This window comes from Rhinolophus hipposideros (genome assembly GCF_964194185.1).
Source record: "Rhinolophus hipposideros genome assembly, chromosome: 2".
Classification (NCBI taxonomy): Eukaryota; Metazoa; Chordata; class Mammalia; order Chiroptera; family Rhinolophidae; genus Rhinolophus; species Rhinolophus hipposideros.
Window position 1 is genome coordinate 100869924 of NC_138048.1, and position 26126 is coordinate 100896049.

Below are 26126 nucleotides of genomic sequence, written 5' to 3' on the forward strand. Positions count from 1 at the left end.
CTACCACCACCCATAATGGCACCATCCACATAGAACCTCTGGGATGGTGGTGTAGTGTATGTATCTTACGGGAACCTTTCAAAGCATACATTTAACGTTGGCGGGGGTGGCCCCCAAATCGGGACACTGTACCTACATCTCGAAACCTGTTTTACTTTTGGTGTTGTCCACGCACGCGGAGGGAGGAGCAAGTTCTTCTTCCTCCTCCGCGTCACGCCCTGCCAAGCCCGTGACACCGGCCTCTCTCGCAGGGCTCGCGGGGACCCGGGAGGACCCTGGAGGACCCGGGAGGACCCTGGAGGACCCGGGAGGACCCGGGAGGACCCGGGAACTCCGCCGGCGAAGGAGCGGGCGGGGCACAGGAGAGCCCCGCCCTCCGCCCCCCTCCCCCTCCCCCCCGCTCTCCTCCTCCCCGCCCCCTGTCCCCACCCCCCCACCCCCCCGCCGGCTCCCGGAAGCGCCCCGGGGCTGGGCGAGCCTGTTTCGTGGCGCGAAGCGGGGCAATCGGGGGTGTGCCCGGCGCCCGCCGGCGACCCCCCGAGCGCCCTCCCGGCTTCCCGGCGCGGCCATGGCGCGCAGCCTCCGGAGCTTGCTGGGCAGTTGCCTCCTGATGTCAGGTGAGGGGTCTGCGGGGAGTGGGCGCCGGGTGCCTCCGGGCCCGCGCCGTGCGCCTGCCTAGGCCAGGCTGCCTGCACAGGGACCTGGACCCCAGTCCGTGCCGCGTCCCCACGGGAGGTGCGCTTGGGGACCAGGAGGCTCGGCTGCGACGGGGACAGCGGTGGTGACCCCTGAGCGGACCCCGTGGGCACGCTGGAAGCGACTAAGTGCCCGGTCAGCCTCCAGGGCCTCCCATTCCGCCCTCGGCACCCCAACGTCTGAATTCTGCCCCCTCAACTCCACTCTGTTGTGGCTTCTGAGCTCTAAGTCCAGTGAAACCTTTTCTGCTCGCCTGTAAATTACCTGCCCAGATTCAGACAATGATGGCTCACCCCTCCCGCCACTTCTACGGGATCTCTGCACAGCCAAGTTCACGCCGGAGCCCTCATCTCTCCTTCCCCTACACCGTCCCTTTGGGTGGGATCAGCAGAACCCCGGCATTAAATACCAGCCATAGGCCCGCGACTCAAATTTCTGTCTCTATTGGCACCAGCTGGGTGACGGGCAGTGGTGGTTTTGATACTAGTCTCTCTGCCTTTGTGTATGTCTGACATTTTCTATTAAAAGGTTTTAAAACGGTGTTTCCCGGAAAATAAGACCTAGCCACACCATCAGCACCAATGTGTCTTTTGGAGCAAAAATTAATATAAGACCCGGTCATATAATATAATATAATAATATAATACCAGATCTAATATAATGTGATATAATATAATACCAGGTGTTATATTAATTTTTGTTCCAAAAGACACAGTAGAGCTGATGGTCCAGCTAGGTCTTATTTTCAGTGAAACACCGACTTATTTCTATCTCTAGCTCAGATCTGACCCCTGTGCCTCAGACTCATTGTCAGCTGTCCAAATGTCCTTGACATTTCTTGCATACCTCTCCATCATCTCAAATATAATACAAATAAAATGGGACTCTTGCTTTCCCTGCTCCCAGCCGCAGTCAAGGCATCAGGTGCTTAAGCCAGGAATGGAGATTAAGTTCTAATTCTCAACACCAAATGTGACAGAAATTTCTACCTCTGGAAATGTATCTAAACTCCATCTACACCGCCCCCCACACACACCCAAATGGTCCACCACCTAAATCCACTTCGCTCTTGCTCTTCATCCCCATATCCCGCAACAATTTCTTCTCCTTGCTCTTAAAGCAAAATCCAGGCTCACAACTAACACAACTAACAGTGTATCTGTCTCTCCCTCACCCATGTACCCATTTGAAGACATGGAGCCTTAGGGGAGACCCAAGTATTGGATATCCTCATTTTTTTGGACCACCTTTCTGAGGAAAAAAGGTGCAAACTTTTTCGCTTTATTTTTACAGCGTTAGGAATGGTGCCTCCTCCTGAAAACGTCAGAATGAATTCAGTTAATTTCCGGAACATTCTACAATGGGAGTCGTCTGCTTCTCCCAAAGGGAATCTGACTTTCACAGCTCAGCACCTAAGGTGAGGCTAGGGTGCTCTTGGTAGGAAGGTGCCTGAGGATAGTGGCCCTGGCCTGGGCCACAGGAGAAAGTCTGACTGCTGTTACCCACGTGACCAGGACAGCGCTGGGGGACCGTCCCTGCTGGCCCTTTTCTTTCTGTCCGGGGAATTCCTGTGAAAACTCTGTTCTCTGAAAACACACAAATCAAATTCTTTTTACTTTTTCTTGCTGTGATGGTTCATGGTTTGATGATCGTAGGGACAGTGGTAGATACAGACATTTAATCACCTGGACGTGGATGTCATTGCCCACAGTGGTAGCCTACTGCAAAGCGAACATACCGAGTTTGTCACAATTGTTGTTTAAGAGAAAACTGACACTGAAACTGACAGATAAAACTATCATTTCCAGTGATTACAGTACTGTTGATAGAAGTCAGCAATATACAAGCAGGTGGAAGCCACTGAGGAAAACAGGTATGCCAAGTCAGGAAAGCCCGTGCCATTTTACCATCCACCCCCTCCAATAAATTGTAACAGCATGCCCCAGTGCTGTGGGGTACAGGTAATTTGCATATTGGGTGCTCAGGGATTCTGTGGCTATGTCCTGAAATTGAAGGTAAGATAGTTACTGCTATTAAACGCTCTATTCTCTGAAAACATCAGAGGCTTATGAAGGAAGGATGTGTGACATCCAACACAATTATCTAAGTGTTGCTCTGACCTTCCCATACCTGTCCTGCCTATCAGTTTTTCTCTGTGCCCACCCTCCCTTAGCAATCTGACGTCATAGGCCATAGGCTAGACTGCAGGTGACACATCTTTATGCCAGGTGCAAACAGCAGTGGGAGGTCACCTGCTTCCAATGTGACTCAGAAACATACATACATAGGTAATTCCTTCAGTGGAGCAGGAGAAAACGTGGGTCCTGGATTCCATTAATCCCATACTCCTTTTCATCCAGCTTTCATTTTTCTAAGCATATTTAAGGCCTGCTAAGTCAAAGAAGAAGTAGAAAGATGAATAAAATAGTCCTTGTTTACTTTTTTTAAAAAAACTTTTTAGTTCAGAATAATTCCAAGCTAACAGGACTTTTCAAAATTTCAAGTACAGTACAAAGAACTTCCTAATAGCCTATATCCAAATTCACCAATTTTTAAGGGTCACCACATTTTCTCCTTCTCTCATACAGCATGCCCTTTGCCGCTTAACATTTCATTGTGTATTTCGTAAGAGCAAGGATAATCTTTTACATCACCAGTCATCAAAACTGGCAGCTTTAACATTGATACAATACTTTTATCTCCTCAATAGTCCATATTCCACTTTTGTCAGTTTTCCCGAGGACGTAAGAGTCATTCTACAACTTATTTCTTTCCTGTGGTGTGTTTTTTAGCACTGATTGGTTTTATAATTTCACCTGTTTTCTCCACTCAGTCTTGATAGCTCTAGAGATTTCACTGTGGAAAATGAACTTCCTTCTCTCTGTGTCTTTTCTCCCCCCTGCAGTTTATTTTTATTGTTCAGTTCTTTGCACTTGTAGTAGAGCTCTTGGGTTCGGGTCGTCCATCTGTTTAGATGAGCGTTCCCAGTGATTTCCCAATAACCCAGAGTCAGTGCCTGGGTTCCAGGTCTCAGCATAGAAGTACAGGCCAAGAATGGCATGTACTGGGGAGAACAAAATACATGCTGGATATGTCCTTGGGGAAGAAATTCTGTCCTGAAAAATCTGATTACTTTTTCATGGCTCTGTAAAACATTTGTTTAGAATTTAGCCTGAGGGGGAAAAAGGAAACAAAGGATTTTTTAAAAATACTTTAAAAATAAAATAAAAAACAAAAAAAAAAGTAAAAATAAAACAGAGGAAAAAAAAGAAGACTTTAGCCTGAGCTGTGGCAAAGCACAAACTCTCTTAAATATTCGCTTTAAGTAGGGGTGACCAGAGAAGGATCACTTCAGAGGATGTGTTGGTGATTTTATATGGAAACATCTAAAACAAATTAGGTGTAAATATAGGGAATGGGTCATCGTACCTATTTAATAGGAAGAAAAATATTTTTAAATGCGATAAAGCTGATCTAGTGAGAGAGAAGTTATTGCAAAACTTTTGAAATACTCTGTCCTCTAGCCAATTGCTGCATTAGTTTAAATGAAGCAACTGGCCACATGTGAGAAAATCACCTTCATGCAATGACCCCCTTTCCAAATGGCGGGATATTAGGCAGCCACAAAGAGGTGACTAATTGGCGAAATATTTGTGGTGCATTAAGTGAAAAAAGCAGCATATAAAATAGTATGAGCCTAATCATCTCTACCTCCTTTTTGCAAGAGATTGTTCTGGGCTTCGCTAAGAAGGTGCCCAGGTGTGGTGTGGTGCCGAAGACCATGAGCTCCAGAGTCAAAAAGACCTGAGTTCAGTTGGACAAGTTTCTTAGGTTCTCCATACCTGTGCCTCATCTATAAAATAGAAGTGATTTCAGTTCTGCCCTCCCAGGGTTGTGAAAATTCAGTGAGATGATACTGATAAAACACTTAGCACCAACGCAGACACCTAGTACTCAGAAGTGTTAGCTGTTAATCACTTTTATTATAAACTCGAAGGACAACCCTTTTGGCTTTGACACCAAGACAGAAAGTGTACTGAGAATCCAGTCAAAGTCCTCACTTTTTGCAAGAAAAGAGCTTGAGTTTTCTTGTGTCAGGTCCGACTAATCAGATCTTTTCAGGCTGTTGTGAGGTTGATGCACCTGTTGTGGATTCCCAAACTTCGCTTTTCTTCTTCCACTTTAAGTTTCTGCCACCCTTCCTTTCGTGGTTGGTGTCGGGGCTAGAGATCTGAGGTCCACAAATTGTTTTATAATTTTTCCAGGGTGATTGCAACATAGTCATTTATAGGACATTATTTGAAATCATTGTAATATACTTATTTCTGCTAATCTGTGTGTATCAGTTATTGCACAAAACATGTCCCACTGCCCTCAGACATACATAGTCAAGAGAGGAAGCTTTCTTGGTCAAATATGTTGAACCCTCAATCCCTTTTTGGAGTGGCACGTGCTCATGAGGATATGAACGTTTCTGAGAAGTTCTGTTGTGAAGAAGGCAGATACCAGTTTCTGCCCCAAATTGTTTGACCGTGGAACAGATTATTTTTGAAATGTCTTACGATATCTCAAGGATCATCAAGGTCCCATGGAGCACAGTTTAGAAAATGCTCATAGATGATGCATACTATTCATCAAACGTGAGGATTAAGAATTTGCTTTATTTTCCTCTTGTTATCATCCATTATCCTTTGGTAGCAGGGGAAATAAAGCCCCAGTCAGCCCTAGAGAGACTGGAGTTAGAACTCTCATGATTTTCTTTTTCTGATTATCTAGTTACAGGAACTTCCAGGATACGTGCACAAGTACTGCCTTGCTGGAATGTGACTTCTCAAATCTTTCCAAGTATGGTGACCACACCTTGCGAGTCAGGGCTGAACTTGCAGATGAATATTCAGACTGGGTAAACGTCACCTTCTGTCCTGTGGATGACAGTAAGTCACCTTGTTATAATGTCATCGTCATGCCTTGGGTTTTATTCCCTTGGTTTTCCCATCAGCAACAATTCTTTGAATGCCCATAATGTGGGTGGCCTGGTACAAGGAGCTTAGGGAATATATAATAAAGAGGGCTGTGGCCTTAAGTTCATGGGAGAGACAGGAAAGGATGCACATTAAGTCAATAAGATAATTAACTATAAATGTAATAACTTTAGTGTCTTGAGGGTGAGCATGAATTGGGGCCAGCGTTAATGAGAAGAACTGGAATGATTAATGTACAGTCATGTGCCGCTTAACGACGGGGATACGTTCTGAGAAATGCATCGTTAGGTGATTTCATTGTTGTGCGAACGTCATAAAGTTCACTTACGCAAACCTAGACGGCATGGCCTACTTCACACCTAGACTGTGTGGATAGCTTATTGCTCCCAGGCTACAGGCATGTTACCGCACTGAATACTCTAGACAATTGTAATACAGTGGTATTTGTGTATCTAAACATAGAAAAGGTAAAGTAATACAGTATAAAAGGTAAAAATGGTTCCCCTGTACGGGCTCATACCACGAATGGAGCCTGCAGGACTGGAGGTTCTGCTCTGGGTGAGTCAGTGAGTGAGTGGTGAGTGAATGTGAAGGCCTCGGGCATTTCTGTACTCTACTCTACACTTTGTAAACACCGTACACAGGCTACGTGAAGTCTACAAAATAACACGAGATCGAATCAAGCACAAGAGAAAATGAGACAGTCAAGACATGCGGTAAAGAGGAGACGTACAGTATGAAGCTGCTGCTGGAGCCACATGCTGTTTGATAGCAAACTTTTTTATAGGTAGAAACAAGACACTCTAAAACAACGATCAAATGTATAGCACAGTAAATACATACACCAGTAACATAGTCATTTATTATCATTGTCACGTATTATGTGCTGTACATAATTGTACGTGCTGGGCCGGCCCGGTGGCGCAGGCAGTTAGAGCTCCATGCTCCTAACTCCGAAGGCTGTGGGTTCGATTCCCACATGGGCCAGTGGGCTCTCAACAAAAAACAAAAAAAATAAATTAAAAAAAAAAAAAAAAAAGCTAATAGTTTCTTACAAAAAAAAAATTAAAAAATAATTGTACGTGCTGTATTTTACACGACTGGCAGCTCAGCAGGTTTGTTTACACCAGCATCACCACAGACACGTGCGTCATGCGCTGCTCTATGCTAGGCAGTTAGGACGATGTGAGGGGAAAGGGAGTTTTCGGCTCCATTATAATCTTATGGGACCACCATCATACATGTGGCCCATCGTTGACTGACATGCTGTTATGCGGTGCATGACCATAGTACATTTTCCGGGGGGAAGTCAGTTTGGAATTATAACGTAAGGAAATGTGACATGATAGGCAGAAGAATAAAGGTATTCTAGGCAGGTGTGGAGAAAGGAAGACCAGGTGCAGACAGCCAGCTTGCGCAGAATGAAGGACAAAAGGATGGATACAGCTAATGGCAGATGTGTTGGGTCAGGCTGGCTGGTAAGCATCAAATGAAAATGGTCCCAGGTTATATCTGGAGGGTCATGGGGACCCACCAGAGGTCATGAAATGAACATAATTGGAATATCAGGAATTGAAAAGTAATTACACCCCTATATAGCAGTAGAGAAAATAAGAAGATAAGGGGTCAAAAGAACCTCATGAACAAAACTCAAGGGCGAGCTTCTAAGGAGTAGATAGAGAGAAGCATTGGATTGTCTCTGTGTGGGGAGCACCCTTTGTACCTTCCCCCTGCTCTTGACCCCGGTGGCTCCTACAATTTTGCCCACCCTTGTAGGGAACTCAGCTGGGATGCCCTTCTGCCCTTTCTCAGTTCTGTCCCAGGCTTAGGTAAAAAACTCTTATTTCTGGTGAGAAATTATCAAAGTTACATTATCTTTTCTAAAGGTATCTTTATTAAAACGAACAAAAAGTGACCATGAAAAAGTACAAACAGCTTAACACTAGTCAAGTCTCTAAAACATAGTACAGGTTTCTGCTCCTGTGATTGCTCACCAACAGGTCCTGACTAGTTCCGAATCCTATTTTAGAGAATCCTATTTTGGAAGTTCCCTTTAGAAACTGAAATGAAATAGATAAGCAGCTTGCCCAAGGTCACACTGGTAAAGAGTGGCCGAGCAGGATTCAAACGAGGCTTCTGCATTCGTGCTCTTAGCAACAACCACCCCATGTTGGATAGTTGCCTCTCGAAGTTTATATGATAGGAAAATGCTTCAAGATATCACGTGGAACCTATTTATACTTGCTTTGGAGAAATAGCTAATAATTTTTTTTATCTGGTTTTCAGCTACCCGCAGATTAGAAACAGGGTAGAATGCAAAAAGCAGGCCCATGAGCAGCCCCCCAAAAAGTCACAGCAGCTAGAGAAGAATACAGGAGAGATCTCAAACGGCACCGTTGCCCAGAGCCACCTATTATTCATTCTGCAGTTATTACTGACTACTTGCGGTGTACGAAGCACATTCTTAGTGCTGAAGCTACAGCAGTGAACAAGGCAAGAATCCCTCCCCTCGTGGACCATACATTCTAGTGGGGAAGACAGATAATAAACAGACACATGTTTTAGGATAGATAGTGATTATAACTGAAGAAAATAAACCAAGGTACCAGGGCAGGAAGTGATGGGAGCTGCTCTTTACACAGGGTGGTAAGAGACAGTTGCTCCGAGGAGGTGGCATGTGAGCTGAGATCCAGATGAAGTGAAGGGGTCACCCCCCCCCACGAATATCTATCTAGTAAAAGAGCATTTGGAAGAGAACAGCTTCAGACTTCGTTAGAAAATGTGTGTGGTTAATTGTATATGCTAAACATTAAAAATAATAGAAATACCATCTTTAGTTTCCAGCCCAGCAAAGGAAATAAAGAAAATTCAAACTAATGGAAAGAAAAGAGAAGAGAGGAAATAGCCAAAAAGAAAAAAAATAGTCTTTACAGAAAACACAAAATAATGTACTTGGAATCATTTCAAACATATCAAAAATCACAATAAACATAATGGACAAAAATGATTAATAAAGGCAAAGGTTATCAGATTATTTTTTTAAACAGCAAAATTCTCCTTAGGCATGTCAACCAACATCATAGCAATGGTATATCAAATAGAGTACTTCAGTAGACCAATTGGTCTGCACAGTTATGAAAAGTAAATGTTGACGTTTTTAAAATGTGATATTTGATTGTCATTTTTGCTTTGTTCTCATACTTAGCCGTTATTGGACCTCCTGGAATGCAAGTAGAAGCACTTGCTAATTCTTTACATATACGTTTCTTAGCCCCTAAAATTGCGAAGGAACATGAAACATGGACCATGAGGAATATTTATAACTCATGGGTTTATAATGTGCAATATTGGAAGAATGGCTCTGATGAAAAGGTAAGCTTGGCAAATCGTATGTATTTCAAATATAGGCTCCCTTTTCTTTGCTCACTATTGGTCTGAAACCAGGACAATGGAGAGAGGAGGCCAGGAAGCCATCTAGTTAGGGTCTTGCTAGGTGGCAGCACCTTAAGGTCCAGAGGATCTAAGGCCTGGTCATCTGGGCACCAGAAGTTCCCAGTCTGACAGATGACCAGCATCCCGGGCTCATGCTTCCCAGACCCAGGGAAATGTGCAGAGCTGACTTTCAAAATGCTGGTGCGGTGAGAACAGGCCTTTCTTTCCCCTAAGGGAAGTTGCAGGAGAAGGCAGAGCTGACTCAGCAGTTGGCTGGGGAATGTGGAGTCAGCCAAATCTGGTGATCAGCTGACTGACTACTGTTCCGTGGCCTGAACCCTATGTCCGCATCCACCACAGAATAGTCAAATTCATGGTCAGGCAGCCCCACCCCTGGATACTGGATGCACAGTGTCACATTTTACCTGTTTGACCCCACTTTTCCCCATCGCTCTCCTCCTTTTCAAGGGATAATTCCTTTGAAAACATGGCTGGGAGTGGAAAGACCTGGTTTGAATGTTGCCCCTGCCACTGTGTGACTCTGGTCACGTGCTTGACCACAGCTTCCTCATCTCTGCAGAATGAGCATAATAACCCTCTTCATTAATGAAGTGGGGATAATAATGTATTTCATAGGATTACTGGAGAATTCAATGACATAATGAAAAATAGAAACTTGTCTCATTGCCTGACCAATGTATATGGTCAGTACATGAGGTCCTTTCCCCTTATGTAGACACGTTAAGGTAATTTTCATTCATCCTTGATCAAATTTCATTTTTATACTTAGTGCTTCTGAGCTGAATGCCTTCAGTGGTCCTAAACTGACTTACATGTATGTTATATCAGTCAAGTTACATATATGCTATCTCTTCTACATTCAATGTTAAAATTATCACTTAATTCTCAAGAGTTTAGGAGGAAAGGGTCACTGATGTGTATTGTCTTAAGAATGTAATTAAACTTATATGTACATATTGCATAGCCCAAAAGAATCTCAGGTTAACTTTTTCCCTCAGAAAATGCTCCATTAAATGGCATAAAATATCTGCCTTCTTCACAGAATGGATGATTTTGCTTATAGTCAAGACCCCAGGAAATGTAAGCCTAGAAAGCAATATAGAATAATGTGCTTCATGGTTACTTATCACATGCAACTGTCTGCTAAGCTCTGGGATACAAAACTAAAGACAGATGGACCCACTCAAGGAGTTATCAATGTACTCTAAGGATTTGATTCCACAGTTACTATGTCTGAGTGCCCCCTACACCAAGCATGAAATACAAAACGCAGCCTATCTTTAGCTTCTTATCTAGAGTATGCCCACTGAACAGGCATCTGGTTGCACATTTGTCCAGTCACTCAGCCAGTGTGTGGAAGCCTTTGGTGTGACATGCTGAGTGTTGGAAAGGCTGTCTGCTCCCCAGCTCCTCACTGGTGCCTGCATTACTGGTTTATTTGTGCTATAGACTGAATATTTGTGTCCCCCACCCCAAAATTCTATGTTGAAACCTAATTCCTAATGTGATGGTATGAGGAGGTGGGGCCTTTGGGAGCTGATTAGGTCATGAAGGTAGAGCCCTCATAGATGAGATTCCTACCTTTACAAAAGAGACCCCAGAAAGCTCCTTTGCCACTTCTTCCATGTGAGAACACAGCGAGAGGACTGCAGCTATGGGCCGGAAAGTAGGCCCTCATGAGACACCAAATCTTCTGGTACCTTGATTGTGGATTTCCAGCCAGCCCCCAATACTGTGCGAAATAAATGATTATAAGACACCCAGTCTGTGGTATTCCGCTATAGCAGTCCAAAAGGAATAAGACAGTATGGTTCTCTTTTAGAATGCAAATGTTTCCGAGAGGGTGTCATACTAGATCCTGAAACTGATAGCATAAAAGACTTTTGCAAATTCTATTGCTTCCTGATGGGAGAAATAGAGAAGATAAAACCAGAAGTCGCCCAGAAGTGAAGGAAGGTGGGGGTGGGGGGGAGCAATCAGAGGGGACTGGAGCAGGTCCCATCACATCTGTGCTGCTTTCTTCCCTGCCTGCCCCTTATGGGTCAGCCTCTGAGTTTAGTCTTTGAAAACAGAGCATTGCAAGGTTTTAGAGGTATTGGATTTCTAGAAACGAAAGCCTGGACTTTTGGGTTTTATTTTTGTTTTTAATTATTAGAAGTTATACCATACTCTTCATGTGGCCAATTGGTATAATCCAATTCTTAACCTCAATGAATTTAGCGTCTCATACAATAAAGGAATATAGACAAGAGGTCAACAAACCCAGCGCCAAAAGGAAAAATAATCAATTACAAAAGTAAAAAAAAGTGTGTGCCCTCTTTTCTATTGAAGTTCCTGTTCCTAAAGCAAATTTTGCATAGGACCTTTCTATAAGGAAATTACAACCCTGATGGAAATACAAGTTGTATATATTCTTAATTTTCTTTATTTCCCTGGAAACTATTTTGGTTTCTCAAATTCAGAAACAGATAATCAATGATGGTATTTTATATTTAGATTAAACTAAGATGAGGCAGGGGTGCTCTCATCAGAGGCAGGCTGTGGTGTGCGCCCTCGAGGTGAGGCGGCCGCTGGAGGAAGGCAACCCAGGTACACAGGTGCCCTCCCCAGACAGCCAGAGTCAGGAACGTGCTCTTGACTTAGAAAAATCTCATTGAGTCTTACTGTAGATGACCAGTGTATTAGCTCAGGCTGCTGTAACAAAATGCCACAACCTGGGCGACTGTGTTGCCTCAGGGTTCTGGAAGCTAGGGATCCGAGATAAGGTGTCAGCAGGGCTGGCCTCTCTCCTGGCTTCCTGTGGCTGCTGGAACTCTTTGGTTCCTTAGCTTGTAGTAGAAGCAGCACCCTGATCTCTGCCCACATCTTCACATGGAATCCTCTCTGTAGTGTGTCTTTGTCCAAATTTTCTCTTCTTATAAGGACATCAGTCATGCTGAATTAGGCCCCCTAAAAACCTCATTTTAATTTGATCACCTCTGTAAAGACCCTATCTCCAACTGAATCACTCTCTAAGGTACTACAGGGTTAGGATTTCAACATATGAACTTGGAGAGGAGGGGCACAATTCAACCCATGCAACTAGTTTATCTGTTCTTCAAAAAGAAGTGGGGTGGTTTGTATGTCATTTAAATGAGAGAATTCAAGAAATGAGATGGTTAGTCAGGATCACAGTCCTTGCCCTGTCCCTTAGAATGGGACCCCTGAAATGACCAGGGAGTCATGCCTCATTCTTTCATCTTCCTGTTTTGAGCCTGAAGTAAAGATTATAACCGGTAAGTGTGTGTGTGGGGGGTGGGGGGGATGAGGGTGAGGATGTCCCTTCACTCCTGAGACATGTTCTTATTTTTGTCTTCGTTACTAGCATGCGGTCAGTACTCAGTATGACTTTGAGGTCCTCAGAAATCTTGAGCCATGGACAACTTACTGTGTTCAAGTTCAAGGGTTTCTTAGTGATCGAAACAAAACCGGGGAATGGAGTGCGCCTGTCTGTGAGCAGACCATCAATGACGGTGAGTGTTGACATGCAGCGTCTGTAATTTTCCTCCTCTGAGCATGTTAAGTGACTTTATAGACACCCAAGTTGCAAGGCTCCTCAGAAATCACCACGTCGAGCAAACTCCCACCCAGTTCAGCCCTGACTTGATGGGCTTGTGAGGCAGCAAGTTCACTCAGACCAGAGGGCTGGAGGGACACGTCTTCCGTCCGGGGAGCTGAGGTCTGTCTCTGTGCGCCCACCTCTGCTGTGCTCATTCTGTCCCTGAAGCAAGTCTCATCAGCCCTCCGGAGAGCACCCAGCAGAGGTCAGACTCCGTCACCGCCCCCCCCCCCACCCACCCCCCAGAAGCCTTTCCTTCCCAGGCTGCACATCTCCACTTCCTTCAGACACATGACAGGAAGGAAGCATTTAGAAACCCTGTCACTCCTCAGCCAGCGCTGCTTGTTTCAGAGTCCATCGTCAAATACCGTCCTGGGACCGCAACACTCCTTCACATACGACGTGGGCCACTGCATCTGGCAGAGTGCCTCCACACTTGGTGTTTCTGAAGAGAAAGCAAAGGAGGAAAAGAGAAAGACGGACGGGTACCAGTTAGCCTGGGGACTGTGATTATTTACATGCAGACACATTGCAGTTGCATCCAACGTGACAAAATCTCGTGGCCTAGATGTCTGCACACAAATGAGAGGCCTTTTGATTCATTAACGATGTTGAGAGGCTCAGCCAGCTCAGACCACGGAAGGATGAATGCAAGTGGGGCCACTGCGGGCCATTTTCATTCACCAAGGCCCTTCTGGGTGCAAGGCATTCAGCTGGGGGCCACAGAAAACCGGAGGAAAGAAGGAATTCCCTCTGAATGAGAGCAGTCTTTTCATCTTCGGTGTCACTGTGCAGGTCTGAGAAAATTGCGACGCTGCATGTGCATTGAAATCACCAGTGTGGCTTATCAAGTGCTTCTTGAATGTTGGTTTTCGTCATCGAACACATTTCTCGCCCAGTTTTGCTTTGTCTCATCTCCTGATTTGCTAGGAAGAGTTTCAGGGTCCTTACCAGCCTGTTGTGAAAAGCGTCGGTGTGTTCCAACACACACCTTCCTTTAGACTGCTTACCCACTTGCTTACTGGTCACCGGTCCATTTGAATGTGGTGCCCTGTTATGTAAGCTGTTTCGTTCTATTGAACACAAAGTCCTGGTGAAAGACTTTGGCAAATGCCAGCTGAAATCGACACCCAGTGCCAGGTGCAGCATTGCCCCCACCGTGTTCTCTGAGTATCTAGTGTCTCAAAGTAAGAGTCCTGTAGACGGGTATGCTTGGAAATGATGGTGCACTGTATTTCCCTCTTAGAAAAGTCACCCTGTATATTAGCATTTTTAGCATATTTGATCTTTCCATACCTTGGAGGATTAGCATTCTAAGGAACACGGTTTGGGAAACACCAGCCCATAATACGCCATAATTTATCAACAAGTAACCCAATCCGAAAAAGGAAAGGCAGCTGATTTCTTTGAGCTAATTTCTTCCTGGTGCCTTAATGTTATCATGTTTATTTTATTTATTTTTAAGGAGGGTACAGCTCACAGTGGCCCTTGCGGGGATCGAACCGGCAACCTTGGTGCTGCCAGCACCGTGCTCTAACCAACTGAGCCAACTGGCCACCCCCCTAATGTTATGTTTAGTTATCATTCTTATCTTTCTTAAGGGTATGTAATTAACCACTTCATCATCCCTTCTGGAATGTTCGTATGTTTTCTGGAGATCAGCATCAAGCTTACTGGCCTGTAGTTTCCTGAATCTTCTTGGGTTTTTTTCCCTCTTCTTTTGTAAAGGCACAAATTGTTTGCCTGAATCCAGGATTCTTTTACCTCTCCCAGGCACATGCTCTCTGCAGTGTCATCCGAGCTGTTCTGCAAGTGTATTAGCCAGTTTCCTCAGGACTGCAAAGCCACAGAGAAGCTGAGAAGTCCTGCTGTGTCTCTGGAGGGAATTCGCTTAGCACACTCCTTTCTTTGTCTGTAGCCCCATTTCCGTGGCTTGCCTCTGGCGGGGTCTGTGGCCGAGGGCACCTGCGTGAGTGCCTTCCTCCATGCCTGAACTGGCTGAGCCTCTCAACTACACCTTTAGAGAAAAAAGAAAAAAAAAGAAAAAACCCTATATTATATGTGCCACAAGTTATCTTCACAGGCCTTCTCTATGTTTTTTTCTCATTTTATTCCTTTCTTGAGTCATTTGTACTTAACGCAGAATTCTGTCCCCTGGAACCCCCCCTTTCACTTGAATCACTGGACTCCCTGGTCTTGGAACCATGCCTTCCTCTAAACATTTGCTGTCTGCTGTCCCAAAGCCTGGAGTGGATGCCCAAGTATCCCCGTATACTGTCCTTCCCCACTGTGAATGCCAACCTAACATGTGGCACGGGCAAGTCCTGAACCACCCTGAGCCTCAGCTGCCTCATTTGCAAAATGGGTGGAATAAAATGTTGCCGCTGTATGTAGGGGTTGGGAGAACTCAGAACAATATCCGATGCAGAATAAGCCCTTAGTACATGTTAGATGTCATTACTGTCATTAATAAGGATACCATTAAAATCACATCGCTTAGTATTTCTGAAGGTTTATATCATGACACACAGTGTGAGGCATACAATTGGACCAAAAAGAAAATTTTTAAAAATATTTTGTGACTATAAATGATCACCCACTACGTAACAAAATCCAAACATTTTATGAAAGTATGACCCATTGAAAAATGGCTTTCATCAAACATCATTTTAGGTTTGCTTACACAGAGTACTCTCATCTCAACCTCACAACACGTTTTCAGTGAAAGGATCGTCTCCCTTTTTACAGACTAGAAAATGAAGGTTCAGAGAGGTGAAAGTTGCTCAGCTAGTAAATGACAGAACAGGCTGGTCGAAGCCCAGGTTATCTTCCCTGTAATTTACTCCCTGAAGGTTAATTCCATAGGTGAGCAAAGGCATGATGTCTCTGTGGGTAAAACAGAGGAAGGTGGTCTGCCTGACAGCACGGAACTGACACAGCTAGAAAGCTTTACGCAGAGGGTATCCATCAATAGATTTTCTGACAGTTCACAGCCTGTCTAAAGCAGTGTCCTCTCTCCTTCCTCTCTTCTCCCTTGGGTTGAGTCACAAAAGCATCTTTTGAATTTTGTCAGCATCAACCAGGTGTGCTTGTGGACTGTCCTGGTCTAAGATGCTATGATGGCCTGGCTGGAGACGCAAGGAGACCCCAGTGCTGGCCTCCAGGGGCTCGTCACAATGTCACCAGCAGTGCCAGGGTGGGCCCAGCCATCAGCATTTAACAAGCGATTCTGATGCATTGCCACTTAGAGACTATTGAAATATTTAAAAGGACAGATGGATGTGGATGGTGGAACTTCCTCAAGAGCTGGGATGTCAGACCCCAGGTCAAGTTCCTCTTGTCTGCTAGGGCATAGCCTGGGCCCACTCCAGCCAGCTCACTGCCACGTGACCCTGCATTCACCAAGAAAGCACATGTGTGCTTTGAACATGTTGAAAGCGTGGGTTAGAAGGCACCACCCTTTAATTCTAATAAATGAAACAAGAATTCATAGAGGAACTTGGAAAAGGAGGTCCTCTGAAATCACAAGCTGGAAAGACTAGGAGGTCCCTGCCAGAGTGAATTAAAGCATGGCATGGGAGGAAGGGAGGCAGAGAGGAGATGCGGCAGGCCCCTCCCAGCCTCTGCCCAGCCTTACAGACGCACCTCCATTACCAGATATTTAAGGAATGTCTGTGAGTCCTTGTGCTAAGTGCTGGGAGAGACCAGAAGGTGGCTGCAGCTAATGCAGCTCTAGGAGCATTTGCTGTTTCGGGGTTCTTGATCTGCCCTGTGTAAGTAAAAATTGACATTGCCCCCACAAATGGTCCCCTGGAAATGACGTGCTCTGAAAGGGCAGGGTTTGTTCTCCTGGCCTCTCTCAGCACCAAATGCTTTGGGTTTTGATCTGGAGGGTGGTGCTGGTTGCCAGGGGTTGGCAAGTTAGGTGGCCAGGTGGCCAGGGCACTGGAAAAGGGCCCTAGTATTGAACCAGAGGAGCTAGGACCACAAAGGACCTGGGCGACATCCTGGATACTGCCAAAGATAAAGCTGGACATTAGTTAAAGTGGAAGAACAGATTTCACTTAGTAAGGGTTTCAGGAAGGGAAAGAGCTAACTGGGCATTTTAAAGGAAGATTGGGAGAGGGTAAAAGAAAAGCGCAGTCAGGGAAGTAAAAAAGCCAGTGAGAAGGTGGGTCAAGGTCAGTGTGATTAGACCATCTGTGTCTAATGCTAACTGGCATTTATCAAGGTAGGCTGTGCCATCCACAGAGACTGGGAGAAAGGCCACTCCTTCCTTATTACATTTTACAGGATGGCTTTCGGGTCCTTGAGAAAGACAGTCCTGGGTTGTAGGAGATTCATACACATCTCAGGGACAGAGGAAGGACTCACTCATTTTATAGTAAATGTTCTAAGAAAGGAAGGTCAGATGTTGGTGGGACAAATAGAAAGTTCCTTTGGCAGCCCTTGAATTTTTCCAGATAGAAGCTTAAGAGGACGCTGTGTTGCCCAGCAGCGTGGCCTCCAGCTGCTGGAAGCCACGCTAGAGTTTGGGTGTCTGAGTGCAGGTGTTTCTGTGGCATTATCTGTGCTGAGAGCTTTAGCAGTTCTCAGCACAAAGCGCTATAGTGCGTATGTTTAACTGGGGCTCTGGCGCCCAGCAGAGTCCTGTTTTCTGCTTCTAGGTAGAAGAGATTTATCCAGAACGGGAGACCCCTCACTGCCTAACCTGCGAGTAGGGAAAGTGGATCAGAGTTCATGCTTATTCTTTTTGTGCGTATCAGCCATCATGTCAGAAACCAAACTTGGAAGAAGCTAGGAAAGGGGTGAAACTTGTTGGAAATCTCTGAATCCTCAGACGGCTGCTGTGTTTCCTCGTACCTTCCGAGAGGAACGTATGGGCCCTGTTTTCAGGGATTGCCATTGGATCGTGATGGTGGAAACAGTGTTAAGGTCACCGTGACCCAGTCTGTGTGACAAGAATGTAACCCCCACCCCCATCCTCTCTGCAGACTCATCCCCATCCTGGATCATCATTGCCGTGGTCCTCACAGCCTCGGTTTGTGCAGCCTGCCTGCTTCTCCTCGGCTGCTTCGCCCTGCTGTGGTACGTCTACAAGAAGACCAAGTACACCTTCTGCCCTAGGAACGCTCTTCCCCAGCACCTGAAAGAGGTAAGTGGTGGGCGAGGCCGTGTGGATTGGAAACCCTGATTGGAAGCAATCCTCCCTTTAAGTCCAGGCCGCTAATTCAGGCCAGCGTGTTTTCCTAGACAATGACCCGTGTCTTGCGTGCTGGTCCGTTTCCTGGTGCCCGATGCAGGCACCTCTGTGGTCATGGAACAGCCCTAAAAGAGGAGGCAAAGGTTTGTTCCAGAAGCTCTCCCTCCAACTTGAACATCATTCCCTCTCTGACCTTCCCTGCCTAACACCCCAGGTCATCAGGGAGCAAAGGTGATGATGGTTCGGCGACAAGAAGAGAAAAAGCAGAGTTCAGAGTAAGAGAGAAAATGCTAAGCTGAGCGCCAGCGAACAGCCAGAGGAGAGATGGGAGGCAGGACAAGTGTGTTTTCAGTTTGGGGATATCTGAGAGTGACTGAAATTATGGGATGTATGTCGTAGATTTTAGGAAAGCTGTTTTCAAAAGGTTAAGAAAGAAGAAAGGATGTGCCTGGGTAGCGACTGCAGAGGCCCTGGGAGTGAAATTCTAGATGTCCACCAATACTTCAAAACGAACACATGCCAAGCCCAGCCCGCAAAGAACCTATCTGCCAGGATAGGTTCATCATTTGCCAGGAAACAGACTCTAAGATGGAGATTTGTATTCAGAAGGCTTAGTGGGGAGTAATACCTCTACGAGTGGGAGGGCAGCAGGATGGTGAAGGGACAGAGAGGTTGAGCTGTGAGGCAGTCACAACAGAGGCCTCAGCCAATCCCAGGGGGGCTCTGGAGCCAGGATGGCCCGTTCAGGGTGTCCCAAGCTGAAGCAAGAGAGCCTGTGCACCGTGCATTAACCCTGGGCCAGATGTGGGCTACCCCTAGGAAGGGGACAAAACCAAACGATCGTCCTGGGGGGACATTCAACTGCGAGACTCCAGCAAACAGTGCTCCCAGCACCTAGGGAGTGGGTGTCTCCTCCCTGAGGAGGACTGGGGGCCTCATCACAGCGCCCACTACAGTCCACCCCTTGTACCACTGGACCTGCTGGAGCAGCTCCTCCCGGGTGGCAGCCCATCTCTTCTCCCTGGGAAGTTACAAGAGGAGGGTGAGTGGAACAAGCGCCAGCCCCACTGCTGCTGTGGGTCTCAGGAGCACAGGTCACACACACTCAGGGTCCGGCTGCTCTGCTGTCCCTTGTACAGACCTCTCTGCCACCACTAGCCTCTGCTTACCTGATTGGGTGACCCAGCCCCTCCGCTCTGCGACGTCTGAGCCTTCGCGGCCTGTGGCTACTGCACTTCACCGCTCGCATCAGAACTGGGCTGGGGACACCGTGGGATGCCCGATGACTCAAGTGCCCCTGTTACAGAACAGCAGCCTTTTCTCCCCTTGATGACCAGGGTGGTGGCTCTGTTCCTTGCCGGCTAGTTTCTTAGCATAAGGAGCCTGACATGAGGAGGTGGCAGCCATAATTTCAAGTCGAACAGGATTCCTACTGTGTGCCCTGGTGGAAACTCTTCTTCCTCTGGGAACCCTCTAGACCTGATATCAGCAAACTGGTTTTAAAAGAGCCAGACAGCCAATATTGTAGGCTTTGCAGCTAAGACTCAGAATTGTGATACTATGTAGATATTACATAACTACTTAAACGTAATGATTTAAAATTCTAAATCCATTCTTAACTCATGGGCCATGGATTTGACCCTGCTTTAGACGGACAGAGCCTAAAATTACACGGCCCGGGAGCGCCCGTTCCCCAGATGGGTCACGGAATGAGGTCAGCAGGGCCACTCGTCCCTCCACCTGTCTGCCAGTGGAAGGCTTTCTCCTCACCACTCGCCCTTCAGGCCCCCTGGTTGGGACTCCAGTGCTGCAGCAGTCCGTTTTTGGTTTGCACCCATATGCCACTTCCACCTCTCTGTGAACCACACTTATCCTTTTCCTCCTTGTTCAGCTGGTCGTAGGACCCGTCCCCCTACATGGTCACGGTGTGAGCAGAGGCGACCTCCTGGTACAGCAGGGGTACATGGCATGGCAGGCCGGGCCACCTGCCTCTGGGCTCTGTGACCTCCTTTGGTGGGTCTGACAGGCCTCACGATGGGCAGTGCGGGTGGCGTCACCTGGTGTCCCGTGACCACAGGCCCTGTCTCTGCCAGGTCCCCACAGCACTCCAGGACCTGATTTTCACCTAGGCTCCCATTGTCCAGGGCAATGTCGCTGCCTGGCCCGGGACTATGTGATGTGCGTTGTGACTCTCCTCTCGGATCTGCCATCAGCTCCACACGGCATCTTTCTCCACCATAGACCTGTCAAGGATCTGCCAGGTCCCAGGGGTTCGAGTACCGTGTTGTCATGGTAACTAAGGCCAGGCCTTGTACGCCTGCATGCCATGTGGCCAGGGCAGCTTGCTCCATAGCCCATCCCTCCTGCAGGGCCCTTTTCTGCTCGGGGCCGCTCAGGGGGGCAGCCTTCTAGGTCACTCTGTCCGCACAGTGGAGTCGTATTCCTCGGTGCTGCCTCCAGGACCCACAGACTCCATCTAGCATATTGCTGCCTTGATGGCAGTGGCAGGGGTGAGACACGATAATCGGTCCTTACTTTGGAGAGGATGTCCTGCCATGCCTACTCCACGGGACCCCTAAAACTTCACTGATGTGGCAGGTCCCTGACTCTTCACAGGGTGAGTTACATGTATCTTACCAAGGCCTTGTCACTTCCTGCTCTTCTGGTCCTGTTCACCTGTGCTCTTGAGAGTTGATGTCACACCTTGTCCCCACACCAGTCAATCGACTGATACGTACCCCTGGGAAGGACACGTACCCCTGGCCGACGCAGCTTTCTCCCAAGGAGGACAATTTCTGGAGAGGGACCTCTCTGTGAGTGTTCCATTTCCAGTGCTCCTGGGAGCTAGGGAGCAAGCACCTTCACCAGGGAGACCCGGGACACATGACCCAAGGCGTATGTTTCCAAGTGACAAGGACCTTCTGACAAGAGTGCCAGCAACACTGCAGCCCCAGGACGAGCCAAGAATTTTCCAGAGGTGAAATTTGAGCAGGAAAAACAAAGAGAGGCGGCCCTTTGCTCTGAGTAGGAAGTGTTTTGCTGTTGGAGCACCAAGAGGAACTACACCTATTTGCCTGCTATTTTTGCTTCTGGCTTCACCATCAAAGAGACCAGTAGACAGGAAAGGACCCATGGGGCGACGTGCAAACCAAAGCATAGTATTAAGGGACCACTGCCATGAGCTCTCACCTCCAAGGCTGGGAGACTTTGCAGACTCGACTGTGGAGCCAGCCCCAAAATAGCAGAGAAATACGGGCGGGGCTGCTGGAGAAAGGGCCAGAGGAGGGAGGACGAAGGAGGTCCGAGGAGCTATGAGCAGGTCAGGGTCCTCACGGGAAATTCTCGTTTGACTCATAATGTAGAAAATCCATGAAACATGGCCCAGAGAAAAATTTTGAGTTGGGCAGATTTGCTGCGGATGGGAAAAAGCAACAGTGAGATTTATCCAACACGGATATATTGAGCCGTCCACCAGTTTCTGTGTGTGGGTCCAGCCAGGAGACCAGCCCGACATTTGCTTTCTTGAGGTTTAGCGTATCTTCTTGTGTTCTTCTCTCCTCTCCCCATTTCCCAGGAGAAGCAAGGGTAGCTTCTAGTCTGTCCTTATGAATCCACTGGATCTGAGGGTTTGGAGCGGTTCTTCCTCCCCGCCCCCAACCACCGCCTCATCCTTTGCCCAATAGGAATATGGATATAATTCCTCTTTGCCCCTCCCTTCCATTGGCTGGTCAGAACCCAGTGGAGAGAGCCTGCAAGTCCACACCAGTAGATTAAATCATAGCAAAGGGTGGAGTGTAGAGATTACATTAAAAATTAGGGAGTAAAGGGATCAATTAGAGATGGAACTAGGAATAAAAGGCTGGAAAGGACAGGTTAAAAATTCAACGCTTTGGAGTGGCCGGTTAGCTCAGTTGGTGAGAGCTAATAACACCAAGGTTGCCGGTTCAATCCCCACATGGGCCACTGTGAGCTGTGCCCTCCCTAAAAAAAAAAAAAAGAAATTCAACGCTTTAAGAGCATTGTGGGCCTACAGGGATAAAAAATGGAGAACGTGAAATCAGATATTTCAGGAAACATAAATGCATCTTCATTGTTCAAAGAGGTGGAGAGACAGGATGATTAGATGGTGGTCCCTGCCTGACTAGCCCCAACGACTGGGAGAGACAAACCGTGAGGAGTCAGTGTCCATAACACGTGATAGACAGAAACCCAGCGTGAGCCATGTATGTTTTAAATTGGCTAATAGCCATATTTTTTAAGAAAAAGGAACAGGTGGAATTAATTTTAATATATTTTTTATAACCCAATATATCCAAAATGTTTCAACATGTCATCAGTCTTTTAAGACATGATGGAAATATTTACATTCTTTTTTCACACAAAGTCTTCAGACTCTGGTATGTGTTTTGCACTTAGCGCACAGGTTTATTCAGACTTGCTACATTTCTAGTGGTCTGTAGCCACAGGTGACTCTTGGCTACCATACCGGACAGTGCAGGACGGAGGGCTGAAACTGAGGGAAGCACAGGATGCTGGGAGCACCCAAGAGGGCCCCCTAACTCAGCCTGAGGATGCATGGGAGATTCTGTTGGTTATTTCAAGACACATTTATCCCATGCCTGCGACATCCCAGCTTTCTAGAAATGACAGCCAGGCTGTGTCAGTGCCACAGCAGCACGAGTGGCCTAAACATTTCCCTCCCAGTTGACCCACAATCACTTAGAAATGAGCTGCAGATTTGTTGTTGCTTTTTTTAGAATTGTGGTAAAATACACATAACATAAAATTTGCTGTCTTAACCATTTTAACACGTACAGCTCAGTGACATTAAGTATAGTCAGATTGTTGTGCAACCATCACCACCACCCATCTCCAGAAATTGCTCATCACCCCAGACAGAAACTCTGCACTCATTACATAGTCAATCCCCATCCCGACTTCCCCCAGCCCCTGGAAACCACCGTTCTACTTTCTGTCTATGACTTTGACTATTTTAGGTCCCTCATCTACGTGGAATATACAGTATTTGTCCTTTTGTGTCTGGCTTAGTTCACTGAGCACGTCCTCAGCGTTCATGCATGTTGTGACATATATCAGAATCTCCTCCCTTTTTAAGGCTGAATAATTAATTCATTGTGTACACATACTGTACTTTGTTTATCCATCCATCCATCGATGGACACTTGGGCTGTTTCCACCCTTCAGCTGTTGTCAATAACGCTGCTGTGAACATGAGTGCACAAGAGTCTCTTTGAGACCCTGCTTTCATTTCTTCTGGGGAATCTACCATGAAATGGAATTGTTGGATCAGATGGTAATTCTATTTTCAATTTTTTGAGGAACTCTCATATTATTATTGTCACTTTTTTTTTTTAAACAACGTTTTCCAGCCATGAATTCTGTATAAAATCTTTGTAAGCCCAAAGGGAAAACATTCAGGGAATATTTGATAATTGACTTTCTTTTTTTTCCTCCTGCAGTTTTTGGGCCACCCTCATCACAGCAAGCTTCTGTTTTTCTCCTTCCCGCTTTCTGATGAGAGTGAAGTTTTTGACAAACTGAGTGTCATCACAGAAGTCTCTGAAAGCAGCCAGCAGCCTGTGGACGGCTGCAGCCTCCGGGCCCCTTCTGGGCAGGACTTGCTCTCATGCTAGTCTCTGAAGAGGGAGCCACTCTGCTGGACTCAGCAACCCCCTACTTCTCACGGCTGCCTCTGAGGGTGATCAGAGCAACAAGTGAGGACCGAGACCACCTGAGCAAGCCCGAGTAAGACTCGCAGATGGTGGGACCACATCTAAACAACCGAAGAGCTAAATTTTAAAGGCTCACTTGGCAAAAATACTCCATCTTGGGAACATGCCGCTTTATAAAGACGTTAATGATTACAAAATGGTTGACCACTGAAGGCATAATTGTCAGCCTCTTATGCTCACTAATATAAGGAGCAGATTTTAATTGTGAGAAATAAAAATATTTCAAAGGAGGAGTAAAAATGGATGCTGTAAAATCCCACCAGACTGCCAATAGACTGATCCAAAAAATAACCTCACCTCAACAGTGGTCAGAAAAATGCTGTACAGAGTGCAAGCTTTCTGGATTCTCAGGGATGACTGGGTTTTGTTTCTCTCCCTGTACCTGTTTCATATCGTGATGGTGCTCTACTAAAATTTTATTCTCTATTTAATCTGTGTGTGTTCATGATACTCCGTTTGCAGAATTGTCAGATGCAGAATGAGCCTCTTGGGTGCCATTTTTGAAAACATAAAGCACACACACACAAAAATGTTTCCTAGCAAGCAAGGAAGGAATATTCAGAGGCCAAAACCTAGAGAAGCTGGTTAAATGCCACCTTTTCCTTTGAGGGCATTTGACAAACCCTGTAGATTGCAGTCGCTCACAAGGGCTCAGGGGACAAAAGACAAAGCTTAGGGCTCACACAAGGTGGGGTCTAAAGAAGCCCTCCCCATAAATCTGAAATCCCAAAAAGCCCTCCTCTTTGTGTAATGATGAACCAGGAAGAAATTAATCCTAACTCCCTATATTAGTTTCTTGTAGCTGCCATAACAACGTGCCACGAACTGGGTGACATAAAACAACAGAAATTTATTCTCTCATAGTTCTAGAGACTAGAAGTCCAAAATCAGTATCAATAGGCTGAAGTCAAGATGTCAAAGAAGTCTTCAGAAGTCCTAGGAGACGATCCTTCCTTGTCTCTTCCAAATGCGTCATTCCTTGGCTTATAGCATCAGTCCAATGTCTGCCTCTGTAGTCACCTCACCCTCTCCTCTTCCACAGGTGTGTCTCCCTATGCCTCTCTCTTATAAGGACACTTGTGGTGCATTTAATGGCTGCCCAGATAACCCAGGATAATTTCCCCATCTCCAGATCCTTAATTTAATCTGCAAATACCCTTTTTTCAAATAAGGTCATATTCACAGGTGCCAGGGAGCAGGGTCTGGTGTCTTTGGGGTAGTTATTCAGCCTACTACATACCCCCACCAAGGGTTACAAATAAACCTTTTTGGTTTTGATTTTGTTTTCTGAGTGAAGGGGCAAAATATATCTTTCCTGAGAAGTAATAATATAATCTCAAACAGTAGGTTTGCAGCCCCAAATCACACTATCTGGGTGGTCAAGTAAAACTTCAGGGTTAGCTGTTAGAAATCACAAAACCCAAAAGGAAAACATCAGAGCAAGAGCTAGCTAGCAAAAACAAGCAGCGAAGCCAGACCCACAAAGACTTTAGATCTTGATACAGAGATTATGCAGCATGCTTCATTCAGTTAAATAAATGTGAGGGGGGTGGTAGAAGAGCGTAAACGAGGTCAAATACATGGTGATGGAACAACTGACTCTGGGTGGTGAACACACAATGTGAGATATAGATGATGTCATACAGAATTGCACACTTGAAACCTATGTAATTTTACTAACTATTGTCATCCCAATAAATTTTAAATAAAAAGTAAATGTCAGAAGGCATTGATAATATCGGAAAAGCACAAGAGGCTGAATCATTCAGCTTTGTGGTAGTAACACATGAACCCCAAATCTCAGTGGCTTTTAAAAACCAAGACTTGTTTCTCGCTCATTTTATGTGTGGCTGGAGATCAAATGTGGGTCTGTTCTAAAATGACTTTCATTCTAGGATCGAGGCTGAAGGACATGCCAAATGGGGAAAGAAATACAAGCCCCACAATTGTTCTTGAAGTTTCTGCTTGGACGTGGAGTGAGTCACTTCTGTCTACATTCCTTTGGCCAAAGACATGGCAAAGTCTAATGTGAACAGAGTGAAGAAGTGTACTATTCCCCAGGGAAGAACTGAAAGTTGCATAGCAACAGGCGGGAATGTATAATTCTCTCACAAGGAAGGGAGAGAATAATTAGGAGCAACAATTACAATCGACTACACACCAAGAAATGACTAAACGTTTTTTGGGGTGGGGGCAAATAGATGTCTAGAAATGAAAAAATATAATCATTGAAATTTAAAAGTCTGAGAATGTGCTTAACGGCAGGTTAGACACCGCTGAAGAGAGAATAAGTACACTGGACAGAAGGAGAAGTGTATTAGTCAGCATTCTCCAGAGAAAGAGAACCAAAAAGATGTGTGTGTATATATGTAGAGAGAGAAAGAAAAATTTATTTTAAGGAACAGGCTTCAAATATGATTTTCATATGATTGTGAAAGCTG

The 26126-nt window shown here is 46.0% G+C and overlaps 1 protein-coding gene across 1 annotated transcript; it reads left to right on the forward strand.

Moving 5' to 3' along the window:
- The first annotated feature begins 264 nt into the window (after positions 1–264).
- LOC308489310 (interleukin-10 receptor subunit beta-like) lies at positions 265–25427 on the forward strand. Its single transcript, XM_081030183.1, has 7 exons — positions 265–617; positions 1990–2113; positions 5473–5630; positions 8884–9050; positions 12496–12643; positions 17724–17884; positions 23413–25427. The coding sequence occupies exons 1-7, from the start codon at positions 569–571 to the stop codon at positions 23584–23586; spliced, it is 981 nt and encodes a 326-aa protein (XP_080886309.1). The 5' UTR covers positions 265–568; the 3' UTR covers positions 23587–25427.
- Positions 25428–26126: the final 699 nt, after the last annotated feature.

Excerpts from the sequence above, each read along its gene's own strand:
- LOC308489310 (XM_081030183.1), top strand. The coding sequence starts at position 569 with ATGGCGCGCAGCCTCCGGAGCTTGCTGGGCAGTTGCCTCCTGATGTCA. Across the intron at positions 618-1,989 it reads CAGTTGCCTCCTGATGTCAG|CGTTAGGAATGGTGCCTCCT; the intron begins GTGAGGGGTCTG and ends TTATTTTTACAG. Across the intron at positions 17,885-23,412 it reads TTCCCCAGCACCTGAAAGAG|TTTTTGGGCCACCCTCATCA; the intron begins GTAAGTGGTGGG and ends TTCCTCCTGCAG.